This window comes from Leucoraja erinacea, chromosome 1 (genome assembly GCF_028641065.1).
Source record: "Leucoraja erinacea ecotype New England chromosome 1, Leri_hhj_1, whole genome shotgun sequence".
NCBI lineage: Eukaryota > Metazoa > Chordata > Chondrichthyes > Rajiformes > Rajidae > Leucoraja > Leucoraja erinaceus.
The window spans coordinates 151,536,879-151,560,191 of NC_073377.1; the positions used below are offsets into that span (position 1 = coordinate 151,536,879).

The 23,313-nt window shown below is 43.5% G+C and overlaps 1 protein-coding gene across 1 annotated transcript in view; it reads right to left on the reverse strand.

Annotated features, from left to right (window-relative positions):
* Positions 1-23,313, reverse strand: part of ppid (peptidylprolyl isomerase D) — a 33,455-nt gene that overhangs the window by 2,073 nt on the left and 8,069 nt on the right. Inside the window, exons 2-7 of the mRNA XM_055645882.1 lie at positions 20,771-20,911; positions 20,528-20,634; positions 19,514-19,702; positions 13,019-13,141; positions 10,154-10,260; positions 5,856-6,009 (exon numbers count right to left, since the gene is read on the reverse strand). Coding sequence (XP_055501857.1) covers positions 5,856-6,009; positions 10,154-10,260; positions 13,019-13,141; positions 19,514-19,702; positions 20,528-20,634; positions 20,771-20,911 — 821 coding nt within the window. The remainder of the gene's footprint in view (positions 1-5,855; positions 6,010-10,153; positions 10,261-13,018; positions 13,142-19,513; positions 19,703-20,527; positions 20,635-20,770; positions 20,912-23,313) is intronic.

The following is a 23,313-nucleotide window of genomic DNA, read 5'->3' on the forward strand; positions in this document are numbered from 1 at the left end:
ATACAGAGTTGTCTGTGGAATTTTCTGCCTCAGAGGGCGGTGGAGGCCTTTCAAGAGAGAGCTAGATAAGGCTCCTAAAGATAGCGGAGTCAGGGGATATGGGGAGAAGGCAGGAACGGGTACTGATTTGGGATGATCAGCCATGATCACATTGATTGGCAGTGCTGGCTCGAAGGGCCGAATGGCCTACTCCTGCACCTATTGTCTATTGTCCATAACACTAAGAGATGTCCATCTTCCTATTTATCTTCCATGATTGCCATACAGGCCATGTTACACCTAGGTTTCACATCAACGGTCATTTCTGTAATACTATAACCCCGACACCCGTACTAATCAAGAATCTATCTGCCTTAAAAATATCCATTATCCACAGCCTTCTGTGGCAATGAATTCCACATTCACCACCCTCTGACTAAAGAAATTCCTCCTCATCTCCTTCCTATAAGAACGTCCTTTAATTCTCAGACTATGACCTCTGGTCCGAGACTCTCCCAGGACTAGTGGAAACATCCTCTTCACATCCACTCTATCCAAGCCTTTCACTATTCTGTACATGTCAATGGGGCCCCCTCATCCTTCTATATTCCAGCGAGTAGAGGCCCAGTGCTGACAAATGTTCATCATATGTTAACCCACTCATTCCTGGGATCACTCTCGTAAACCTCCTCTGGACCCTCTCCAGTGCCAGTACATTCTTCCTCAGATATGGGGCCCAAAGCTGCTCACACTTCTCCAAATGCGGTTGTTTATTGTGCTGTAGGTGCCATCTTGGTATATTTAGAGGTCATGATGCCTTTTCTAGGATTGATTTTTTTAAATCTCTCCTCGTTGATTAATTCACGACTAAGACTACAATCTTTCTCACGGTGGACCTTAATCCACTCACCATGCTCTCTCCAGCCCCCCACATAGCAGTCATAATCCATCTTGTCAGAGTTTGGCTTTTTGATAAATGTGCCTTTGAGGGTTGGCCTTCAACTCTGCTGCACAGCAAAGTAGCATCAGCTATCAGGATCCAGGTTGATCGGAATTCCAATCAACCTGGATCCTGGAGGAAGAACTTCCAATACATCATAGTTGATGCTACTTTGCTGTGAGGGTGAGGGTGGGAGGTGGAGAGGGTGAAATAGATCCCAAGATGAAGGAAAGTTAGGGGATCACTACGGCATCCACTGAATATGTATTTCTGGGGTTAAGATCTCCAAAAAGTGCCTTTTCTCAAACTGACTACAGGCTGAGCACTCAAGGTCGGTGTGAAGTCAGCCTTGTAAAAATAGAATTCAACCATTAGTAATCGTTGATCTTTTCATGACTGCCAAGTAACCTTTCTTTTCTGGACTTACAACCAATGTGTATCGTACGACAACCAAGGTTATTATCGTGAGCCAACACTGCGTAATCATCAGAAAAGTTTTGTTTTGTTTAGCTTAGAGATACAGCACGGAAACAGGCCATTCAGCCCACCGGTTCCGCACCAACCAGCGATCCCCGCATGCGAACACTACCCCACGCACATTAGGGGCAATTTTACATTTATAACAAGCCAATTAACCTTCAAACCTCTACGTCTTCGGAGTGTGGGAGGAAACTATAGATCCCAGAGAAACCCACGCAGGTCACGGGGAGAACGTACAAACTCTGTACAGACAAGCACCCGTAGTCAGTATCGAACCCACCACCGTGCCGCCCTGCAGTGTGGATACCGACTGGAGGTGAGCAGTTCAAGATGAGCAAGACTTTAATCAGAAACTTCAAGTTACCCTGGCCCCTTGACTACACCTCCACCCACCCTACCTCTTGCAAGGATGTCATTCCTTACTCTCAGTTTCTCCATCTGCGGTGTATCTGCTACCAAGATGAGGCTTTCCATTCTAGGAAATCCGAGATGTTCTTTTTCTGCCGTAAACGTGGTTTCCCCCGATGTTGTGGATGGATCCTTTGCCTGCATCTCCTCGAGTCCCACAGTTCTGCTCTCGCTCTCCCTCCCCCCCACACAGAACAGGGATACATTTCCACAGGTCCTCATCTTTCACCCCACACCAGTATCCAACATATGCTCCGACATTTCTGCCACCGTTACGTGATCCCAACAGTAGTCATGTATTTCCATCTCCGTCCCTTCACGATCTTTGCAGTTGTACAGGGTCTTGGTGAGAACACACCTGGAGTATTGCGTACAGTTTTGGTCTCCTAATCTGAGGAGACATTCTTGCCATAGAGGGAGTACAGAGAAAGTTCACCAGATTGATTCCTGGGATGGCAGGACTTTCATATGAAGAAAGACTGGATAGACTCGGCTTGTACTCGCCAGAATTTAGAAGATTGAGGGGGAATCTTATAGAAACTTACAAAATTCTTAAGGGGTTGGACAGGCTAGATGCAGGAAGATTATTCCCGATGTTGGGGAAGTCCAGAACTAGGGATCACAGTTTAAGGATAAGGGGGAAATCTTTTAGGACCGAGATGAGAAAATCATTTTTTACACAGAGAGTGGTGAATCTGTGGAATTCTCTGCCATAGAAGGTAGTTGAAGCCAGTTCATTGGCTATATTTAAGAGGGAGTTAGATGTGGCCCTTGTGGCTAAAGGGATCAGGGGGTATGGAGAGAAGGCAGGGATGGGACACTGAGTTGGATGAGCCATGATCATATTGAATGGCGGTGCAGGCTCGAAGGGCCGAATGGCCTACTCCTGCACCTATTTTCTATGTTTCTACGTTTCTATGACCACTCCCTCCTCAACTGACCCAGAGTTACATCAGCACTGCCTGTCGAAAACAGCATTTGCAGTTCCTTGTTTCTACCCTCCGAAACTCATCGTCTCACTCATTCCTTCCCATCGTCTCACTCATTCCTTCCCCCCCTCCACCCCCCTCCACTCCTGAGGTACTTTCTCTTGAAAGCACAGGAGATATAACACTGTCTCTACACCTTCTTCCTGACGTCTATCCAGAAACACCAGCAGCCTTTACAGGTTCACATGCACTTTTTCAACTACATTTGGAATTCTCAATGTGGCCTCTTTTACATCGGTGAAATCTAACGTAGACTGGGCGACCACTTCACCTAACGCGCTCCGTCTGCCAAGTCTCGCTGGGTCTTCCGATTGCCAACCGTTTTAATTCCCTTTCCGTGCTAATATTTTCTATCTTGGGCCTCCTCCATTGCCAGAATCAGGCCACAAGAAAATTGGAGGAACAGCATCTTATATTTTGCTTGGGTGTAGGTTAAAACACAGGTATGAACATTGAATTCTCCAACTATAATACCCCACCCACCCCAGTGTGCACCCATATCCACCCATCTCCCCCCCACCAACACCACCTATACTCCTCCCTCTGGTTTTACAATCCACTCCTCTCCTCTGCTTATCTGACACCCTTTTGTCTACTTTTCATCTCTAATCTTTGTCACTTACTTAATCTACCTTCCAATGAAACCCTCCATCACCTGTATCCCATCACTTGCCAGGCTTTGTCCCACCCCTACATCTCTTTTCCAGCTTCCTCTCCTCTTCCCCAATCAGAACCGAAAACCTATCCACTCCCTCCACAGCTGCTGCCTGACGTGCTGAGTTATTCCAACACTTTGCATTGCCATCAGAAACAAGTACTTTCATTAATTTTTACAGGTTACATCTGAAGAAGGTCTGAAGAAGGTTCTTGACTCGAAATGACACCTATTCCTTTTCTCCAGAAATGCTGCCTGACCCGCTGAGTTACTCCAGCTTTTGTGTCTATCTTCGGTGTAAACCAGCACTTGCAGTTCCTTCCTCCAGGTTACTTCGATTTTGGAGTGCTTACAGTGAAATGCCGTATCTGATCTAAATTCCAGGTAAACAGCTCCCCGAACGCCTCCCTGAACATGCGAATGCTCTCGGCACATTGGCCTTCGTCAGTCAGGGTATTGAGTATACAAGTTGGGATGTTATGTTACAGCTGTACAAGGTGTAGTGAGGCCACAGTTGTAGTATTGTATTCAGTTTGGGAAAGATGTTGCTAAGTTGGAGAGAGTACAGAGAAGTTTTGAGGACATTGCCAGGAGTTGAGGGCCCGAGCCACATGGAGAGGTTGTGCTGGCCAGGACTTTATTCATTGGATCATCGTAGGATGAGAGATAATCTTATAGAGTTTCCAAGATCCTGAGGTAAATATAGAGGTGCACAGAGGTGCACAGAGAGGATATAAGTTGAGAGGGGAAAGAGGAATCTGAAGGGCAACCTTTCACAGGGTGATGGGTACATGGAATGAGCTGCCAGATGAGGTAGTTGAGGCAGAAACTATAACAACATTTAAACGACATGTGGACAGGAAAGGTTTAGAGAGAGGGAGATGGGTCAAACACTGGCAGGTGAGACGAGTGTAGACGGGGCACCTTGGTCAGCAAGGGCAAGCTGGGTCAGTTCAGTTTTAGGTTATTGCCACGTTCACCAAGGTACAGTGAAAAGCTTTTGCTGGGTGCTAACCAGTCAGCGGAAAAACAATATATGATTACAATTGAGCCATTCACAGTGTACAGATACATGCAAAGGGAATAACGTTTAGTGAAACTAGTTAAAGTAAGAAATGTTTCTGTAGGAGTAGAGAGGGGAGATCCGGAAGTGGTGGCGCTGCCTTGCAGCTGCGGCTCGCCTGCAGTCCGTTTGTCTTTTCTTTTTTTGTTTTCTTTTGTCCTGTTGTTTCGGGTTATTTTAGTTGTGTATGTGTGTGGGGGGGGGGGGAGAAACTTGTTTTTAGTCTCTTCCTTCGGGGCGATGCAACCTTTTCTTATCGTAACCCCCGTCTCCGTCTGCGCTGAGGCCTAATGGCGGAGCTGGCGGCCTCCAACTGGGACCGACCTCGAGGCTCCGGAGGCAGAGCCAGGACTTAACAACGTGAGACTGGCCGTCTTCGGGGCTGCGATGGCATTGCGGCGGTGGCGACCCGACTTCGGAGCCTCAGCCGCGGGCCCAGTGGACGACAACGTCGGGAGCTCGCAGGTCCCAGGTTGGTGACCCGTTCTCCGGAGCTCCCGCAACGACAGCTTCGTCCGCTGGACTGGAGGGCGGCAGCTTCGACCGCCCCGGGCCGCGGAGTTTGAACTGGCCCGTTCGCGGAGCTCAGATTCAGCTGCGGGACTTACTCTCCATCACCCGGCGGGGTCACAACATCAGAAGCCTTGATCGCCGCAACGCAGAGGGAGGACAAGGATGGAAGAGACAAGGACTTTAAGACGTTTTCCTTCCATCACAGTGAGGAGGTGCCTGGTAGACTCACTGTGGTGGATGTTAAATCTGTGTTTATTTGTGTGTTTTGTTATTTTATTCTATGTTATGAAATTTCTTTCAGACTGAAAAGTCTGAATGACAATAAAAGATACTTTACTTTACCTTTAAATTTAAAAGCGCGGAGTGATCGTAATGTGCGATGGCAGATCTGCTTCTGGGACTAGTGCACAAGGAGTGGCCTGGGTTGGGCGCCATCTTGAAGCCTGTTTTCATACCTTGTGACTCTATATGCGGAGTCAGTGGCAAGAAGATGGCGACTTTAAAAGATTAACCATGATCCAACTGAATGCAGAGTAAGCATGAGGGACTGAGCATCTGCCAAAAGGTTCTTTTTGTTACGCACCTAATTAAACATTGCTAACTTTAACATTCTTCAATTGTGCTGAACATTTACACGCAAAATCATTGATCACTGAAGTTTCTCCATGGATCCTTTTTAATTTTTCCAGCATTTTTAAAATATTTTATTCTAAAGTTCAAATTTGAAAAAAAACTCCATCCAGTAGGAAACGTCCCCTTGTAAATGTGAGATTAACTTCACAGCAAAACCATCACGCAAGGATAAAGGATAAATATGTGAACACAAACCTCATCACAGCGTTGAATGGCACCATCCCAGTCACATAGTTTCAACTTGCACGCAGCTATGTTCAGATGACAGCTCAGTGCAACACCGTCCAGATTTTTAACTGCCTTCTCTCCTGGTTCTTGATTAATTCCATCTCTTAGTGCACCTATATATCTTAAAGGAAAACATCTGAAGTTCAAAATCAGAGTAATTTTGCAAAATTCAGACACATTTAAAATAGGGGACCTTTCAGAAACATTTACATTGCCATTCCCCTTATTCTCACAGTAATCTGCCAGTTGTTTGCAATTTTCACCATTACCCCATACCAGTTTCTGTTTAACCCATTTTCTGTAGTATGCCTTCCATCCACCACAATTCTGAAAATCTACTCCCTCTCCCTTCAGCAGAGAGACAGTTACATGAAAACCATGGCACGATAAAACAACTGTGACCTTTTACCTGCTATCAAGAAAGTATTCAACCAAAGGGCTATCATAACCAAACTTGATCCTGCCTACACTCACCCACACATTCATACGTGCAATTTTCAAACTGCGGTCCTGGGAAGGGAGAAGAGAAAAACTCCGATCTTCATCAATTCCCAATTACAAACTAAAAGCCCTGTCCCACGGTACGAGTTCATTCCAAGAGCTCTCCCGAGTTTGCCCTGATTCGAACTCGGAGATTTACGGTAATGGCCACTCGACGGTACTCAGGACATTTTTCAACGTTGAAAAATCTTCACGACTCTTCCCGTGCTTACCTGCCATTAGGGAGTCTTCCCGAGTACCTGCCGTTAGCGCAAAGAGACGTCCCTGAGCTCCGACGTTCCTGCTACGTTCATTCTCCGTGCTAACCACGAGTTTGATTTTTTTTAAAACGCGGGAGAGCTCTTGGAATGAACTCGTACCATGGGACAGGGCTATTAGGAAAACTCAGCTGAGAGTGAGCACCAAACTTAAGATTGTGCATAACAGCTGAACTAACAGGAAATCTGTCTTCTCCTTTTATACATTATCACATAGTAATTGCTTAAACACAGTATTTTTGCTCAATGTACAACTTCCATGTGCAAAAGCTACAGCTTTCGAATCTATGCATCACACTATGGTAGACCCATCATTCACATGCGATGCTGTTTGAGATGTCCATCTTATGATGGATTGCTCTGTAGAGACAGAGTACAGATTTAACTCAACACACCTTAACTCATGTTCTGACCTTATGTCATGTTGCGTCTTCAGTCTGAAGAAGTCCTGACACGAAACGTCGCCTATTCCTTCGCTTCACAGATGCTGCCTCACCGCTGAGTTTCTCCAGCATTTTTATCTACCTTCGATTTTTCCAGCATCTGCAGTTCTTTCTTAAACTTAACTCGTGTTTCTATCACTTTCCCTGTGTGGGAATGGGATTATTCGCTGCAGTGATCTAACACAGCAGGATTTAGAAAGGGATGTAAAGAGAATCCACGGAACTATCGGCTAGTGAGCCTCAGGTTAGTGGTACAGAAACTATAGCAGATAATCCTTTGAAATAGGGTTTACTCCCATTCGGAAGCGAATGGGCTAATTAGGCATAGCCATCACAGCATTGTACGCGGGCAGGTCGTGTCTTACTAACTTGATTGAGCTTTTGAGGAGGTGACCAAGGAGATTGATGAAGATATAGTGGTGATATTACATACATGGATTTTAGTATGGATTTTGATAAAGTCCCTCGTAGTAAGGTGATCAGAAGATTATGATGCACCAAATTCACTGGTGACTTGGCCATGTGGATTCAGAACCGGCTTATTCAAACAATGAAGGTGACGGAGGAAGGAAGATATTCTGGCTGGAGGTCTGTGACCAGTAGAGTTTGCAGGAATCTTTACTGTGACCTCAAAGATAGACCCAACATGATGGAGTAACTCAGCGGGACAGGCAGCATCTCCGGAGAGAAGCAATGGGTGACGTTTCAGGTTGAGACCCTGTGATATGCATAAATGGCCTGGATGTAAATGTAGACGTGTTGGTGAGTATGTTTGCCGACAACACCAAAACTGGAGGAGTTGCAGACGGTGGGGAAGGGGGTCAGAAGATTCGGCAGAATCACCTTAGATCACCTGGTTAAAGCCAGAGAGTACATGAAGGACATCTATATTCATTCAAAGTGCCGTGAGTCCCACTGTTGCTTCTGTTTTAAATGGCATCTTAATTTTTCGATGTTATTTTCTGAACCAGGAACAATGTTAGGCATATACAATGTCCAACATGGTTGCACTCAGCACAATGACGGAATATTATGTCGAGTTTACCACTGATATTTGGCGTGTGATGTTTTACAGGCAAAGAGATGATCTTGTATCACAGCCAAGTTGGTGAACTCTGTGGGAAGTGTGTGCTCCCTTACACTAATAGTCGTAGAGCTTTTGAGGTGAAGATTATACTTGTATATGGTCATGGGATATGGGCATCATTAGCATTTATTACCCATCCCAAGTTTTCCCTGAATGCCGTGGTCTCCCATGTTAGAGGACAGTTAAAACCCCACCACGTTAATAAGATTGATGTCATCTGTAGGCCAGTACCATGTAAGAATGGCAAATTCCCTTCCCTGAAAGACATCTGAAGGCAGAGACAGATAGATTCTTGATTAGTGCGGGTGTCAGGGTTATGGGGTGAAGGCAGGAGAATGGGATAAGGAGCGAGAGATAGATCAGCCATGACTGAATGGTGGAGTAGACTTAATGGGCCGAATGGCCTAATTCTGCTCCTATCACTTATGACCTTATGATCACTAACATATCTTATGTCCAGCCAGGAGTATGAAATGGAGCATCCCCTGTGTAACTATTGTTACAAGATGCAAATTACAATCCTACAAGTAAACACTACTGTATGTGCATTTAGTCACAAAAACTAGCTGCCCAATCTTTTATCTATGGAGAATGAGAATGGACAAAAAGAATTCAAGGAATTTTTTAATCCATTTTGGCAGTGTCGCTAAACTATGATCATATCTGAAATTCAAAGACTCTGCTGCTCATAATCGATTGGTCAATAGAAGCATGTTTTTCCCTTCGTACAGTTGGTTTAAAGTATAATTAGCTAGATAGCGCTATCAATTAGCCTCTTTCCTACAGTTTTAGGCGCAAATAGTTTTGACCAAAAGTTTGTTGCAGGCAAGGAAACAGCACATCTGGGGCCACAAGTGAACAGTGAGCAGCTCCAGTAACCATCTCAGCATTATACACAACAAAGCAATAGTCCATTTGGCATCCCATTCCATCACAACCTCCAACAAAACACCTTTCTAACTGGGAATACCCATTTGTCACTGCATCAGAGGGCCAAATTCCTGGACGTGTCAACAGCATTGTGACAATGTTTAAACCACACAGTGTAGCAGCTATAGAGACTCCTCACCATTATCTCAATGGAAATTAGGATAGGCATTAAACAACGGTTTCCTAATAACACCCATCCCATTTATGATTTTTTTTTTTATGTTGTTGGATTGTAAAATTAAGACGGAGAAGCAGCGTTGAAGTTGGATCAAGTCAATGTGGATCATGAAGAAAAATAAAAATTGAATTGAGGGGAGGAAAAAGGGAAACAATGTAACCCAAGCTTAAAATATGTTTAAAATATGTTTAAAATCTTTATAATATTCATAATATTCATATATAATCATTCCAGGACAAGGGGTCACAGCTTAAGGATAAGGGGGAAATCCTTTAAAACCGAGATGAGAAGAACTTTTTTCACAGAGAGTGGTGAATCTCTGGAACTCTCTGCCACAGAGGCCAGTTCATTGGCTATATTTAAAAGGGAGTTAGATGTGGCCCTTGTGGCTAAGGGGATCAGAGGGTATGGAGAGAAGGCAGGTACGGGATACTGAGTTGGATGATCAGCCATGATCATATTGAATGGCGGTGAAGGGCCGAATGGCCTACTCCTGCACCTAATTTCTATGTTTCTATAACCTGAAGAATGAAGCCACTGTTGTAACTTCGTTATTAGTGCCATGGAGAACATTCCCAGTTAACAACCCTTAGCAAACCAGTGAAAGTGCATTAGGCTTGCAAACAAAAGGCTCCCAGCTTTGCCTCCTCTCACATACTATCAAGAGGATCTGGAAGTTGGACCTCAAGACTCACTGTGCACGGTCCATGTGATTCCCAGGCCTGAGGAGCAGCAAGACCAGCTTTCCATGTCTCGCTCAGGTAAGTGCAGGTGAGTGAGGACTGCAAGCAGATTCCAGTCAATGGGCAAGTGCAATTAACCCCAAGTACAATTAAGTCTACCAGCACTTTCTAGCTCAATATAACTACCTTAACGCCTTGGAGTATTTGTGGTCTGCCATAATCCAGTTCTGGGATTTAAAGAAGTTATTTCCAAGATTCTTTAAGTCTTCTGCGATCCGAAAAATAGTATCAACCTGTTAAATTAATCATTTAGAAAATGCTTGATCATTACAAGAAAATGCAATGAAACAAAAACAATATACTGGTAAAGGATTTAATGTGGAACCCTGGAAGGTTATAAGGGATAGAAGCAGAATTAGGCCATTTGGCCCATCAAGTCTACTCTGCCATTCAGTCACAATAATACTTTATTAGCCAAGTATGCTTTGCAACATACGAGGAATTTCATTTGCCAAGTCAGTCATACAAATAAAAAGCACCGGAACACACAAAACACATTTTAACATAAACATCCATCACAGAGACTCCTCATGGCCTTATCTATCTCTTCCTCCTAACCCCATTCTCCTGCCTTCTCCCCATAACCCCTAACACCCATACTAATCAAGAATCTATCTATCTCTGCATTAAAAATATCCCCCGACTTGACCTCCACAGCCTTCTGTGGAGGGAACCACAAATGGTACCCTAATGGATTTGAAATTATTGCTTTGGTTATAGTACTTATAAATTGCTGGGTTATCTCATCAACAGGGTGAAGCCTGCCCTTGAACAGGGCACCTAGCAGTCCCACTTGACTTTCAGCAGTCAACTTCGACAGAAAATAATTAAACGCCACCTGCAGTTCTTGGCTCACTTTTCCCGGAGAGCCTGAGGCGTCAATATCTTTTTTTTTTGTCTGTCTGCCGCAGTATAAATTGCAGAAAATCAAAAGCACAGAAATCAACACAATTGCAGAACTCGTTGTCCAAATTGTAGTCGTCACATGCTGGTAATTTCTCTGTATCGGTGCATCTAAAGTTTTGCACGCTGCTCCAAAGATGCAGTTAATAGGATTGGCAATCCCAAAAATACTGATCAAGTTGATCATTTATCGATTGATCATTGATCGTACTGATCAATTTAGGGGGGGCACAGTGACACAGCGGGAGAGCTGCTGCCTTACAGTGCCAGAGACCCGGGTTCAATCCTGATGACAGGTGATGTTTATACAGAGTTTGTACGTTCTACCTGTGACTGCGTGGGTTTTCTCCGGGTGCTCCAGTTTGCACGCATTCCAAAGATGTACAGCTTTATAGGTTAATTAGCCCTAGTGCAAGAGTTCCCAACCTGGGGTAAATTTACCCCCAGAGGGGTAAATCTGTTGGTGCTGGATTTGTTAAAAACAGTATTTTAATATGTCCCCTTTGTCGATTGTTTTATTAATAATTGAATTACTGAACAAAACAGGATGGGGGTAAATTTACTTTTGAAAAGTTGCCAGGAGGTAAACGGGACAAAAAAGGTTGGGAACCCCTGCCCTAATGTATAGGATAGTGCTGGTGTCTGGGGTGATCACTGCTCGGTGCCAACTCTGTAGATCTAGATCTGTGCGGTTCCCGGAGGTTGCCGTTCCCAGAGGTTTTTGTCAGTCTCCCTACCTGCTTCCACTACCTGCAACCTCCAGCAACCACCTAAGTGGGACATGGGGATAAGGCTCTGTTTTTGTGCTGTACCTCTAAAGTCAAACAATACAAGATGTAATAAACACTGCAATGATTCTTGTAATTAAAAAAAAAAAGATATTAAAAAAGCTTGAATTGTTGCTCATTTCAGCAAAAATCTTTCAAATCAATTCTACTCTGTCCTCTCCAAAAATCAACTAAATTCTTAGCTACATTGAAACTGAACATTGTATTGTCAGACTTTAAATAGTTATTTTATACTTTGTTCCCTGATTACAAAGTAAACCTCCTTGCTAGATTGTTGTCAAAATGGTTCTACAGTTTCTGTGTGATTACTGTGTACAACAAATGTGTTCTGCAAATGGTCAAAACTATCAATTTGCTTCAGCATTTGCAAGAGTCCTCAACGTCTAAACTGGCAACGTTGCTTTTTATCATGCTTAGCCCTGTGATCGAGTGGCGTTTCTAGTTATGTTTCAAACACACAGCTATGTCAGCTAAAAGCCAAAGGGTATCTTCCTTTCAACAGCACACTGCAGCTGGCCCACTGATGTGTGCGGAGAGCCAAAATCAACAGTCACCCGGCCCATGTCTTCATCAAGTATCGGGTTGTTTGAGGTCAGGCAGTTCTACAATTTCATTTTCCTCATATTTAGGGTGCACAGGTTCAGAGGAGCATCCACATTGTTGCTGAAGACAAACCATTTAACCTCTAATGTCGTGCACCATCATGCTACTTAAATGTCAGATGAAATGGATCAGCAGTGTCAGAGGTTATGGGGAGCAGGCAGGAGAATGGGGTTAGGAGGGAGAGATAGATCAGCCATGATTGAATGGTGGAGTAGACTTGATGGGCCGAATGGCCTAATTCTGCTCCCATCACTTATGAAATTGGTTTTAAGCAACAAAATTGTGAGAATGCTCATAATCTCAGCAGGCTAAATGTAATTCAACTGAGCTGCATGGTATAATTCTGAGTCTGCTCAATTACTGATTTTTCACACAAGGTATAATGGGAACACTTATCTAATGACTTTTGATTTAGGTGGGGAGTTAAGGCTACCATTCACAACTGTCAGCTGATGATCCCCCCCCATTCAACACTGAACGAGAGGACAACCGGATTGGTTTTAACGTTGACATTTTCTTCTGGGCTAGACTTGCACATGAAAATATCTGGAGGTGTGATCGGTGGGAAGAGGAACCAGCTATGGAACAAAATTCCAAAGTGCTTTTAGGTAGGAGCAGGGGACATCAAAATAAAAAAGTAAAGACATACAACAAATCTCCCAGCAAATCTACTTGGAAAGAACTCAAAATTACTTACATCATTTAAATCTCCATCAATATCCTCGGGGAAATCTGGATATGCATCCCCTGATCCATCAGCAGGAGCTAGACCCAAATCATCTCCTTCTTTAAGTTCTCCACAGTTTTCTATAATACATTGCTGCAGTAATGTAAATACACCTTCAGTAAACAGTAAGCAAAGAAATCTTGCACAGAGTAAAAGTTTACCATATTAAGAATATTCAGCAAATGAAAACATCAACTTTTATAACAGCCTTAATTGGTGTTTGGTTTCCTGCAGATCGTTACAAAGTAAGGCCAGTTTATTATAACATCTTGAAAGGTTATAATATGTGGAAATTATGTCTAACATACTCTGATTCAGTAAATTGAGACAAACCACATTTCAGTAACCTAATAAGTCGAAAGCTGATTCTTATCTATGGAAAATTAATAACAGTTTTATAAAAAACGAATTGAAGGCCCCGGGAACTTCTATCCATCACACAGCTATTATCCCTTTCAAATGATTAAAGTGAAAAAATAGTGCCCTGGTAAAAAGCGATAGAAGACACATCCAGTATGTAAACCCCAACATAATAGGAAATGATTAAGAAGCATGGCCATTCGGCCCAAATGTCTTGACCTGTCCTTTATCCATGCTAGATAAAATTAAGCTACTCTGCATGTAGCTTCCATCTTCTACCACTTAAAAAAATTGTTTATTTCTTTTGGAACAAGAAATTTGTCTGTTTGCTTTGCATCATCGAGAAATTCATTCCCATCCCTCTCCTCACATTAAGACTGCTCAATGGACAACCTGTAACTCCTGCTTTTCCCCCTAATCAACTGGCTCCAACACAAGAGTGAAAGTAAATGTTCAGGACTCATATTGGTAAATCAAGGAACTGTTGCTCCCCCCCCCCCCCCCTCCCCCTCTCAGGGATCAGTGCAAGGACTGATTTTGGTCCACATATAAATTAGGATTTGCAAACAATTTTCAATTTTCACATGACATTCAATCGGGGGTTATAAGGTACAGAAGGCCGAGGAAAACATTGATTATATTGCAAGTAATTGCACATCACCACTGACACAAGATCAGTTTTGGGAGGAATAAGAAAAGTCACATGCTATTTTATTTTGAGGTGTGGAAAACCAATATATTTTTTTACTCTCCCTTTTTTTTAAGTCCTAACATGGTCATCTTTTCCTTCTGCTGATATGAGTGCAAGCACACCAAAAGAATGATGAATTTAAAAAAGAAAAAAAAAAAACTTGCATTTCCTTGTGTCTTTTGTGACTTCAGCATGTCATCGTGTTATAGTTGATAAAACACACTTGAACTGCATCCAAGTTGTCATGTGGGACACACAGCAGTTAAATGCACATAGCAACTGCCCACAGAGAGTAACTTGATAATGATTAGATCATCTATTTTAGTTATTCTGACTGAGGGATAAATATTGGTCAAGTCTCTGTTTCGAAATAATCTCATGTGACCTTCCACATCCTTTTCAAATAGGATCCAGGTTTCATATCACTCTCAACTGATGGCCCCTCCACAAGTGCAGCACTCATTCACACTACAACTAGGTACAAGTCCACACTTTGTGCTGTCACAAAGCACCCAACTATCTGACTTGTCTATGAACAGGCTTGTGCTGCTCACTGTGAAACAGTCAAATAGAGCATAGAACATGGGAGCATTGCAGCACAGAGTGGAGTCAAGGAAAGAGCGTTCACGTCGCAGCCCTGTTTCCACCAATCCTTCCACCGCCACGCACAAGAAGCACAAGACAGACACTATTGTGCAGATGCCGAGAAGTGTGCTCAGCTCTGGCTGAACAACTTCTAATCTTGTGTGTGGACTCGATAACAAGAGCACAGAAGTAGGCACTTCAGCCTGAATATGACCCCAAGTTAAACTAATCTCTCCTGCCTGCACAATGATTCTAAAGATTGGATAGACTCGGTTTGCACTCGCTAGAATTTAGAAGATTGAGGGGGGATCTTATAGAAACTTACAAAATTCCTGATGTTGGGGAAGTGCAGAACAAGGGGTCACAGTTTAGGGATAAGGGGGAAATCTTTTAGGACCGAGATGAGGAAAACATTTTTCACACAGAGAGTGGTGAATCTGTGGAATTCTCTGCCACAGAAGGTAGTTGAGACCAGTTCATTGGCTTATATTTAAGAGGGAATTAGATGTGGCCCTTGTGGCTAAAGGGATCAGGGGATATGGAGAGAAGGCAGGTACAGGATACTTTACAATTACAATTACAATTATTTTATTGTCATTTGAGCCTCAGTGAGGCTCAAACGAAATTCTGTTTCCACAGCCATACAAACAAAGACAATTCCTAGACATACACACAATTAAATTCACACAAACATCCATCACAGTGGACCCACTGTGATGGAAGGCAACAGTTCTTCTACTGAGTTGATGATCAGCCATGATCATATTGAATGGCGGTGCAGGCTCGAAGGGCCGAATGGCCTACTCCTGCACCTATTTTCTACGTATCTATGTTTCTATGATCCATACCCCCCCCCCCCCCCCCCCCCCCCCATATCCATCAAACAAGTTGTACTAACATCCCCCACAATTTGGAAACAGAACATTCTGGAAACACTCAGAAACTCAGGCAGCGTTGTGGAAATTGAAACAGGGTTAATGTTTTGGGTCAAAGACTCTTTGTCACAACTGGGAAAGAAAAAATGGAAAAATTGGAGTTATGCTGAAGAAAAAATGAGCACAGAAGCCGAATGGGATATCCGTGATAGATTGGACCAGGGTTGTGAGGATGGGTTGTCAGGTGAAACATAGGGGAAAAAAGGTGCAGGAGTAGGCCATTCGGCCCTTCGAGTCAGCACCTGTCAGGCAAGGCAGACAAAATCTAGTTGCTGACAAGAATGGGCGACTGAAATGTTATTGCCATTCCGGAAACCTGGATAAGGGAGGAACAGGACATGGCAATGTAAAGTTCCCAGGTGCAGGTGAGAAATAGTTTGGTGCAAAAGAGGAGGGGGTGGGGATTGCTTTACTGATTAAGGAGAGCATCACAGTGGTCTTTAATTTGAAATGAGAGTGAGATTTGGAAAACAGAGCCATTAGCGAAGTCATTAGAAGATAGATAAGATGAGGGACAAGGACAGGAGCACAAGCACTAAACAGTAAGGAGCTACAGTCTTTTGCCCTTCAGTTTAAAAAGAGCAGGAGACTTGGAAAACAGAGCAATTAAGTCAGTTGAGGACAGTTAAATTCATGTGATAGGAGGAGAATTAGGCCATCCGGCCCATCAAGTTGACCCTGCAATCATGGCAGATCTATCTTTCCCTCTCAACCCCATTCTCCTGCCTTCTCCCCAAGGTCCGAGGCAAGACAATTTGGACTGGGATTTGGGTAACAAATAAAAATAAGGCAAGGCTTGACGGAGTGGCCGTGTTTGGGAGAAACGCTGCGTGTTGGTTAAAGTGTGAGTCTTCAGATTAAGACAAGGAGGCTGAGAGGCAGATAAGATTCAGTGTGCTCATCTGAAGAAGGGTCTGGACCCGAAACGTCACACATTCCTTCTCTCCAGCTTGCTGTCTATCCCTAAGTTACTCCAGCTTTATAGTGTCTATGCTCGTGAAACTGTTGTTTTAGCTACAGTGGTATGGCAGGGAAGTTGTTGCAGTGCTCCTCCTGTGGGATGTGGGAAACCAGGGAAACTGCTGGTGCCCCTGATGGCCAGACATGTGGGAAATGTGTCCAGGTGCAGCTCCTTAAAGATCGCATCAAGGAACTGGAGCAGCAGCTGGGTGACCTCGGGACCATTTGGGAAAATGAGAGCTTCTTAGACAGCTGCGATGGCAAGGTTGTCACACCGAAAATCCAGGAAGAGAAACGCTGATTGACCTCGAGAAAGGGAAATAGACAAGGAGTGCAGGCAACCCCATTACCTCTTCAAAACAGATGCACTCTCTATTCCAGCGTTTCTCAACCGGGGTTCCCCAGAACGTCAGGGTTCCGCAAGAGGTTCCACGAGAAATAGTGATAAACTAGACCAGGGGTGTCAAACTACCGGCCCGCGGGCCGCATCCGGCCCTCGAAGGGGGCAGTGCAGCCCGCAGGATGATTTCCCCAATGCCAGAGTGGCTGCAGCTGTCCCCGGTGCTGGATCGGGCTGCAGATGTTCCGGGTGCCAGGGCGTCCGGGCTCCTCCTGAGCCGCTGCTCATCTGCGTGACCCGCCTCCCTAGTCAGCCGCGCGCTCCTTATATGGCATGACACCCAACCCGACCAATCGAACCGCAGATGCCGCTGGGGGGGGTCCAAACGCGGGGAGAGCCAGACAAACGGGCTGCCCGTTATCCCTCGTGACTGACACCAGGCTGGCCCAATAGGAGAAGGGACTATTGTAGCAATGGTGGATACTTTTCTCGTTACGCTGTGTGGAGCAGCATGGAGGAGGAGAGTCTCTGTTCCAAACCCTTCCCAGTCTCCCGAACGTCCTGACCAGGAGAGGCCACAACCTGGAGTCTCTCTTGGATGCCAGCACTAAAATGGTGGTGGAGAAGTAGACCTAGCGAAACAACAATTGTTTCATTAGGTCTACATTTGTGTCTACTAATCTTCGATTTCAAACGGTTCATTAATGCAAAGGGTGTGGCTCCCAAAACAATCTTAGTCAAAATAGCATAGCTTTTTCTGTCTCTCATCACAGCTTTCTTGCAGCCTACGAATGTAAGTTAATACCAATCATAAAAGTAATGCTTGCTAGGCAACCTTCTTCATAAGAAACAAAATGTGTAAAGTGAAACACTTTGTAGTTATAGCAGAGACTGAGAGCAGGTTGAAAAATCGAAGGCAATGAAAGCTGTGGGAGCATGCGTTCACGTGCACAACTGATCCGGCCTGCATTAAGTTGCATTTTGCCCAATGCGGGCCGTGACCTAAAATGAGTTTGACACTCCTGAACTAGACCAAGCGTGGACCCGTTGGGTTCCCCTCCCCCAACGCATCCGGCAATCCCCAACTCAGGGGTTACCCAAGACATGAAAATTATTTCAAGGGTTCCGCAAGGGTAAAAAGGTTGAGGATCCCTGCTCTATTCCCTGAACTCCCACGTGCCTGTCTAAAGGCCTCTCAATTGCCACTACCGTATCTGCCTCCACCACCACCACCACTGGCGATGAGTTCCAGGTGCCACGACTACATGTAAAACAATAATGTGCCCTGCACTTCTCCAATACATTTTCCCCCTCTCAACTTATAGCTATGCCCTCTCGTGATGGACATTTCCACCCTGGAAAAAAGGTTCTGACTGTCTACCTTATCTATGCCACTCATAAATGTATATATTTCTATCAAGTTCCCCCATCAACCTCCAACATTCCAGATAACCAATCCAGGTCTATCCAAATTCCAGCAGCTGAAATCCTTTAATCCAGTCAGCATTCTAGGAACAATGAACTTCAATGTAAAAAAAAATAAGGATCCCCGATATTGGAAACGGACAGATAAGGCGAGGGTGTCGTATGGAATACATGCCTTCATTAGATGGGATTGAATATAAATGCAGGGAGGTTATGGTACAACTTCAGATAACATTGGTTCGGCCATAATTTACAATTTTGGCCACTACACTATCTAAAGGACACGAGTGTAGTGGAGATGCTGTAGAGAAGATACACAACGATGTGCCTGAGAGTTACGGTAGGTTTGTATTTGCTGGAGTAGAGGAGACATCATACAAAGTTAGGAGGAGAATCGATGTGTCAGATAGTGGGATTTTGTCGTCCCCATAGCAGAGGTATCTAAAACTAGTGGGCATAGACGTAGGGAAAGCGATAGGTGTTTTAGAGGGGATTGGAGTGTCTTTTTTCCCCACCCGAGGTTACTTTGCATCTGAAACCCACTGTTTGAGACATTGGGTTCCAGGCATTTACGAAGTATCTAGATGAGCAGTGTAATCACAGAGGCATAAATGGCAATAGATAATATGCTGCAAAGGGCATTTGATGGCCAGCATGGGCACTGTCAGCTGAAAGGCGTATTTCTGTGCTGCATGATAATTAAACTACAAGTCACCTTCCACTTGAGTCAGCTGTACAGATCACAAAGATTAAACTAGTTCTTTCAGACCTGAAGCATTAATTTGTTTCTCTTTGCCCCATTACTACCCGGTTTGCAACATTCCCAGCATTTCTCTCATTAGTTCCGATCTTAAGCATCAGCAGTTCTTTTGATTTTTATAAAAGTAGTTGTGTATTCACAAATCATTGTTTTCACTTAAAGTCAGTCAGCATTTTGGTCAATGAAGAGCAAGAAAACTGTGATTGCTGAACACATATCTACCTGACATCCCTATTACTAAACTCCAGAATGCTTCAGCAACTAAATCAAAAGCATTCCGCCCAAAATTATTGGTTAAATGTGAAACGATCAAAAAGCAAACTAAAACACTTATTCTAAAACGTACATAAAATATCAGTCAACAAATAGCGCAAAAGATATATCTGGACCCATTCTTATTTCTTCTCACCTTTACGGGCTTTTCATCTTTCACTTCAGTGTCTTCCAGCATCTTTATCACTCCCAATCCTTTCAGGGTCCGACCAAAAACCACATGTTTGTTGTCCAGATGAGGAGTAGGCACAGTAATGATGAAAAACTGCGAACCATTGGTGTCTGCTCCAGCATTGGCCATGCTGAGCAGTCCTATTTGATCATGCTGCAGTAGTGAAAGGATAAATGAATTGCTTGCAACACAAATACCTTCACTGAAGGCACAACTAAGATTCAAGAAAACCATACAAATTGTAACTTTACATTTGCTACAGAGCTCTGTACACCGCGGAAGCAGAGTACAGAGCTAGTATATTTTGCCTTTAGTTTTTGTAAATTTGTTTATGTTATCTTTACTTGGTAATACGCTTCCCGAAGCACTATTCATTAAAGAGAGTAAAATATATATTCACTTGCAAAAATAGCTATTGAGAGCTCTTTTTATTATATCAATGCAGTTATATGCCACTAATTAGTAACATAAAAGAGCAAAAATTCTAAACTAAAGATATTGGAATTGTACAAGCAAAGTCTTGCAGAGCTTTGTACTCAATATCGGTGCTAAAAAATGGGACATTGTCACATCATGTACAATTATGCAAGCGTGGTTAACAAGTGCAGTTAGGACTGAGTTGAGGAGAATTCTCTGCCGCAGAAGGCAGTGGAGGCTAATTCACTAGATGTTTTCAAGAGAGTTAGATTTTGCTCTTTGGGCTAACGGAATGAAGGGATATGGGGAAAAGGCAGGAACGGGGTATTGATTTTGGATGATCAGCTATGATTACATTGAATGGCAGTGCAAGCACAGTGCCTACTTCTACGCCTGTTTTCTATGTTTCTATGCAGTAAAGTTTCCTCAACTCTGTCCAACAATGTCGTTCAGAGGCTAAAAACATCACATTTTACATAGTCTGGGAAAATCCTGCTGATAATAGACCATTTACATCCAGCCACTAGATATATTCACAACACACTTGTTTTTTTGTTTAACCTGGTATTTAAAGTTTTCATCTTCAAATTTCTCGCCATAGATGCTTTCACCTCCAGTTCCATTTTGATTGGAAAAATCTCCTCCCTGAATCATGAACTTCTTTATAACTGAAAAGATTACAAATAATTACTCAAATGTTTTCATTCATTATTTGGTTATTAAAAAATATATATATTTTATTCAAAGTTAAAAGTAAAGATGATCACATCAATTCCCAGTGGACAAGCAGAACAATTGACTTACTCCTGTGGAAGGGGCATCCTTTGAAATGGAGAGGTTTTCCGGTAGTTGGTCCAAATCCCTTCTCTCCGGTGCACAATGCACGGAAGTTCTCAGCTGTTTTAGGACAAACATCTGCAAATAGCTCCAGAACTATCCGTCCAACTGCGAGAATAAAGATACTGAAGATTTCAGTTAAATGAACACGTGCTGTTTAAAACATTTGTTGCATTGAAATTATCATGAAAACAAACGCTGCAGCTGTCTACAAACAGCAGTTCTCCCACTTGCCCTGCTAGCTTTCTCTAAATATTGTCATCAAAAATGATTGCCATCCAACCATGTTAGTTAACTCAAAACACAATGTCCTACGATTACATCAATCTGCAAGGGTGAAAACTCAATGGTCAGAGTGGATTCCTTCTATTATCCATGTTTAAGGTGGAATTGCAGGACATTACAAATTTGATTCTTGTACATACCACAAACTGAAGTTTATGCGAGTTTAATTGTTACATATCAAAGCTTTTGCCGTGGTAGCCACAACCTATTCCAGTTATGCCCCCCTACAAATTATTGTGAGTTAAACCATGGCAAAAGCTACAACAGTCAAAAGTCAGCTTTCCCAAAGGGAGCAGATAGGTGAGGTTTTGAGTCAGGACCCTTCTTCAAGCCAGTTCTCCTTTGCAGATGTTATATCCAGAAGGCACAGGTTTAAGGTAATGGGTAAAGGCAGGTTTTGAGGATTGTTTTTTCCCCAACCAATTCAAATCTGCGATGCATTGCCCAAGGAGGCAGAGGAGACTGGTATTCTCATGGCATTTCAAAGCTTTTTTATGTGATTACAAGCCAAGTGATGGAAAAAAGGATTTGTACAGATAGGTCTTTGATGGCAGGCATGGACATAGTGAGCAGAAACGTTTATTTCCATGCTATGTGATTCAGTGGCCAATTCGTCCATTCCCCTTTACCCTGCAAATTCTTTACCTATAGGTATACTTTTCCTGCACCCTTTGTGGATATCATGGATGCATTGGTGATCATTTTCCAATGTTCTATACATTCAGGATCAGTTCCTGTGGATTGGAGGGTAGCTAATGTTATCCCACTTTTTAAGAAAGGCGGGAGAGAGAAAACAGGGAACTATAGATCAGTTAGCCTGACATTGGTGGTGGGGAAGATGCTGGAGTCAATTATAAAAGATGAAATAGCAGCACATTTGGATAGCAGTAGCAGGATCGGTCCGAGTCAGCATGGCTTTCCGAAGGGGAAATCATGCCTGACTAATCTTCTGGAATTTTTTGAGGATGTAACAAGGAAAATGAACAAGGGAGAGCCAGTGATTGTAGTGTACCTGGATTTTCAAAAATCCTTTGACTAGGTCCCACATAGGAGATTAGTGGGCAAAATTAGAGCACATGGTATCAGGGGTAGGGTACTGACATGGATAGAAAATTGAAAACAGACAGGAAACAAAGTAGGGATTAACGGGTCCCTTTCAGCATGGCAGGCAGTGACTAGTGGGGTACTGCAAGGCTCGGTGCTGGGACCGCAGCTATTTACAATATACATTAATGATTTAGATGAAGGGATTAAAAGTAACATTAGCAAATTTGCAGATGACACAAAGCTGGGTGGCAGTGTGAAATGTGAGGAGGATGCTTTGAGGATGCAGGATAACTTGGACAGATTGGGCGAGTGGGCAGATGCATGGCAGATGCAGTTTAATGTGGATAAATGTGAGGTTATCCACTTTGGTGGCAAAAACAGGAAAGCAGATTATCATCTGAATGGTGTCAAATTGGTAAAAAGGGGAAGTACAACGAGATCTGGGGGTTCCTTGTTCATCAATCACTGAAAGTAAGCATGCAGGTACAGCAGGCAGTGAAGAAAGCTAATGGCATGTTGGCCTTCATAACAAGAGTAGATGAGTATAGGAGCAAAGAGGTGAAACGGTTAAATGCTTTTAAATGTATGAAGGATACATGGTGGAATGCTTAATTAGGTTGTGGCTTGTATTCCTTCTCAAGCAGGCTTTCTCCAGTGGAAGAGTGCCAGTTGGTGAGAGAGAGAGACAGGCCCGGGCTTGTCTCAGGTTGATGTATATTGAGACAATGACCGGTGCCGTTGAAATGTGTCTACCAGTTGATAAGAGAGACAATCTCAGACTCGTCCTGTAGTGATGTATATTGGCTGCATCTTGTGACCATGACTAACATCTTTGGAATGTGATTAAGTGACACACAGTATAAAACACTGTGCAATTCTTTGTTCATTGAAGTGGTGGCGCGGAGAAGTCAAGCTTACTTGGCTGGTGCACCCATGTCACTTCCACCAGCTGATGATCAGTAAAGCTTGAGTTGGTTTACCTAACCTTTTTGTGAGTTGTCTGTTTTTAAGGTTGTGAACCTTATCAGAGGTCCTTCTACAGTTGTACAGGACCCTAGTGAGACCACACCTGGAGTATTGTGTGCAGTTTTGGTCTCCAAATTTGAGGAAGGACATTCTTGCTGTTGAGGGAGTGCAGCATAGGTTTACGAGGTTAATTTCTGGGATGGCGGGACTGT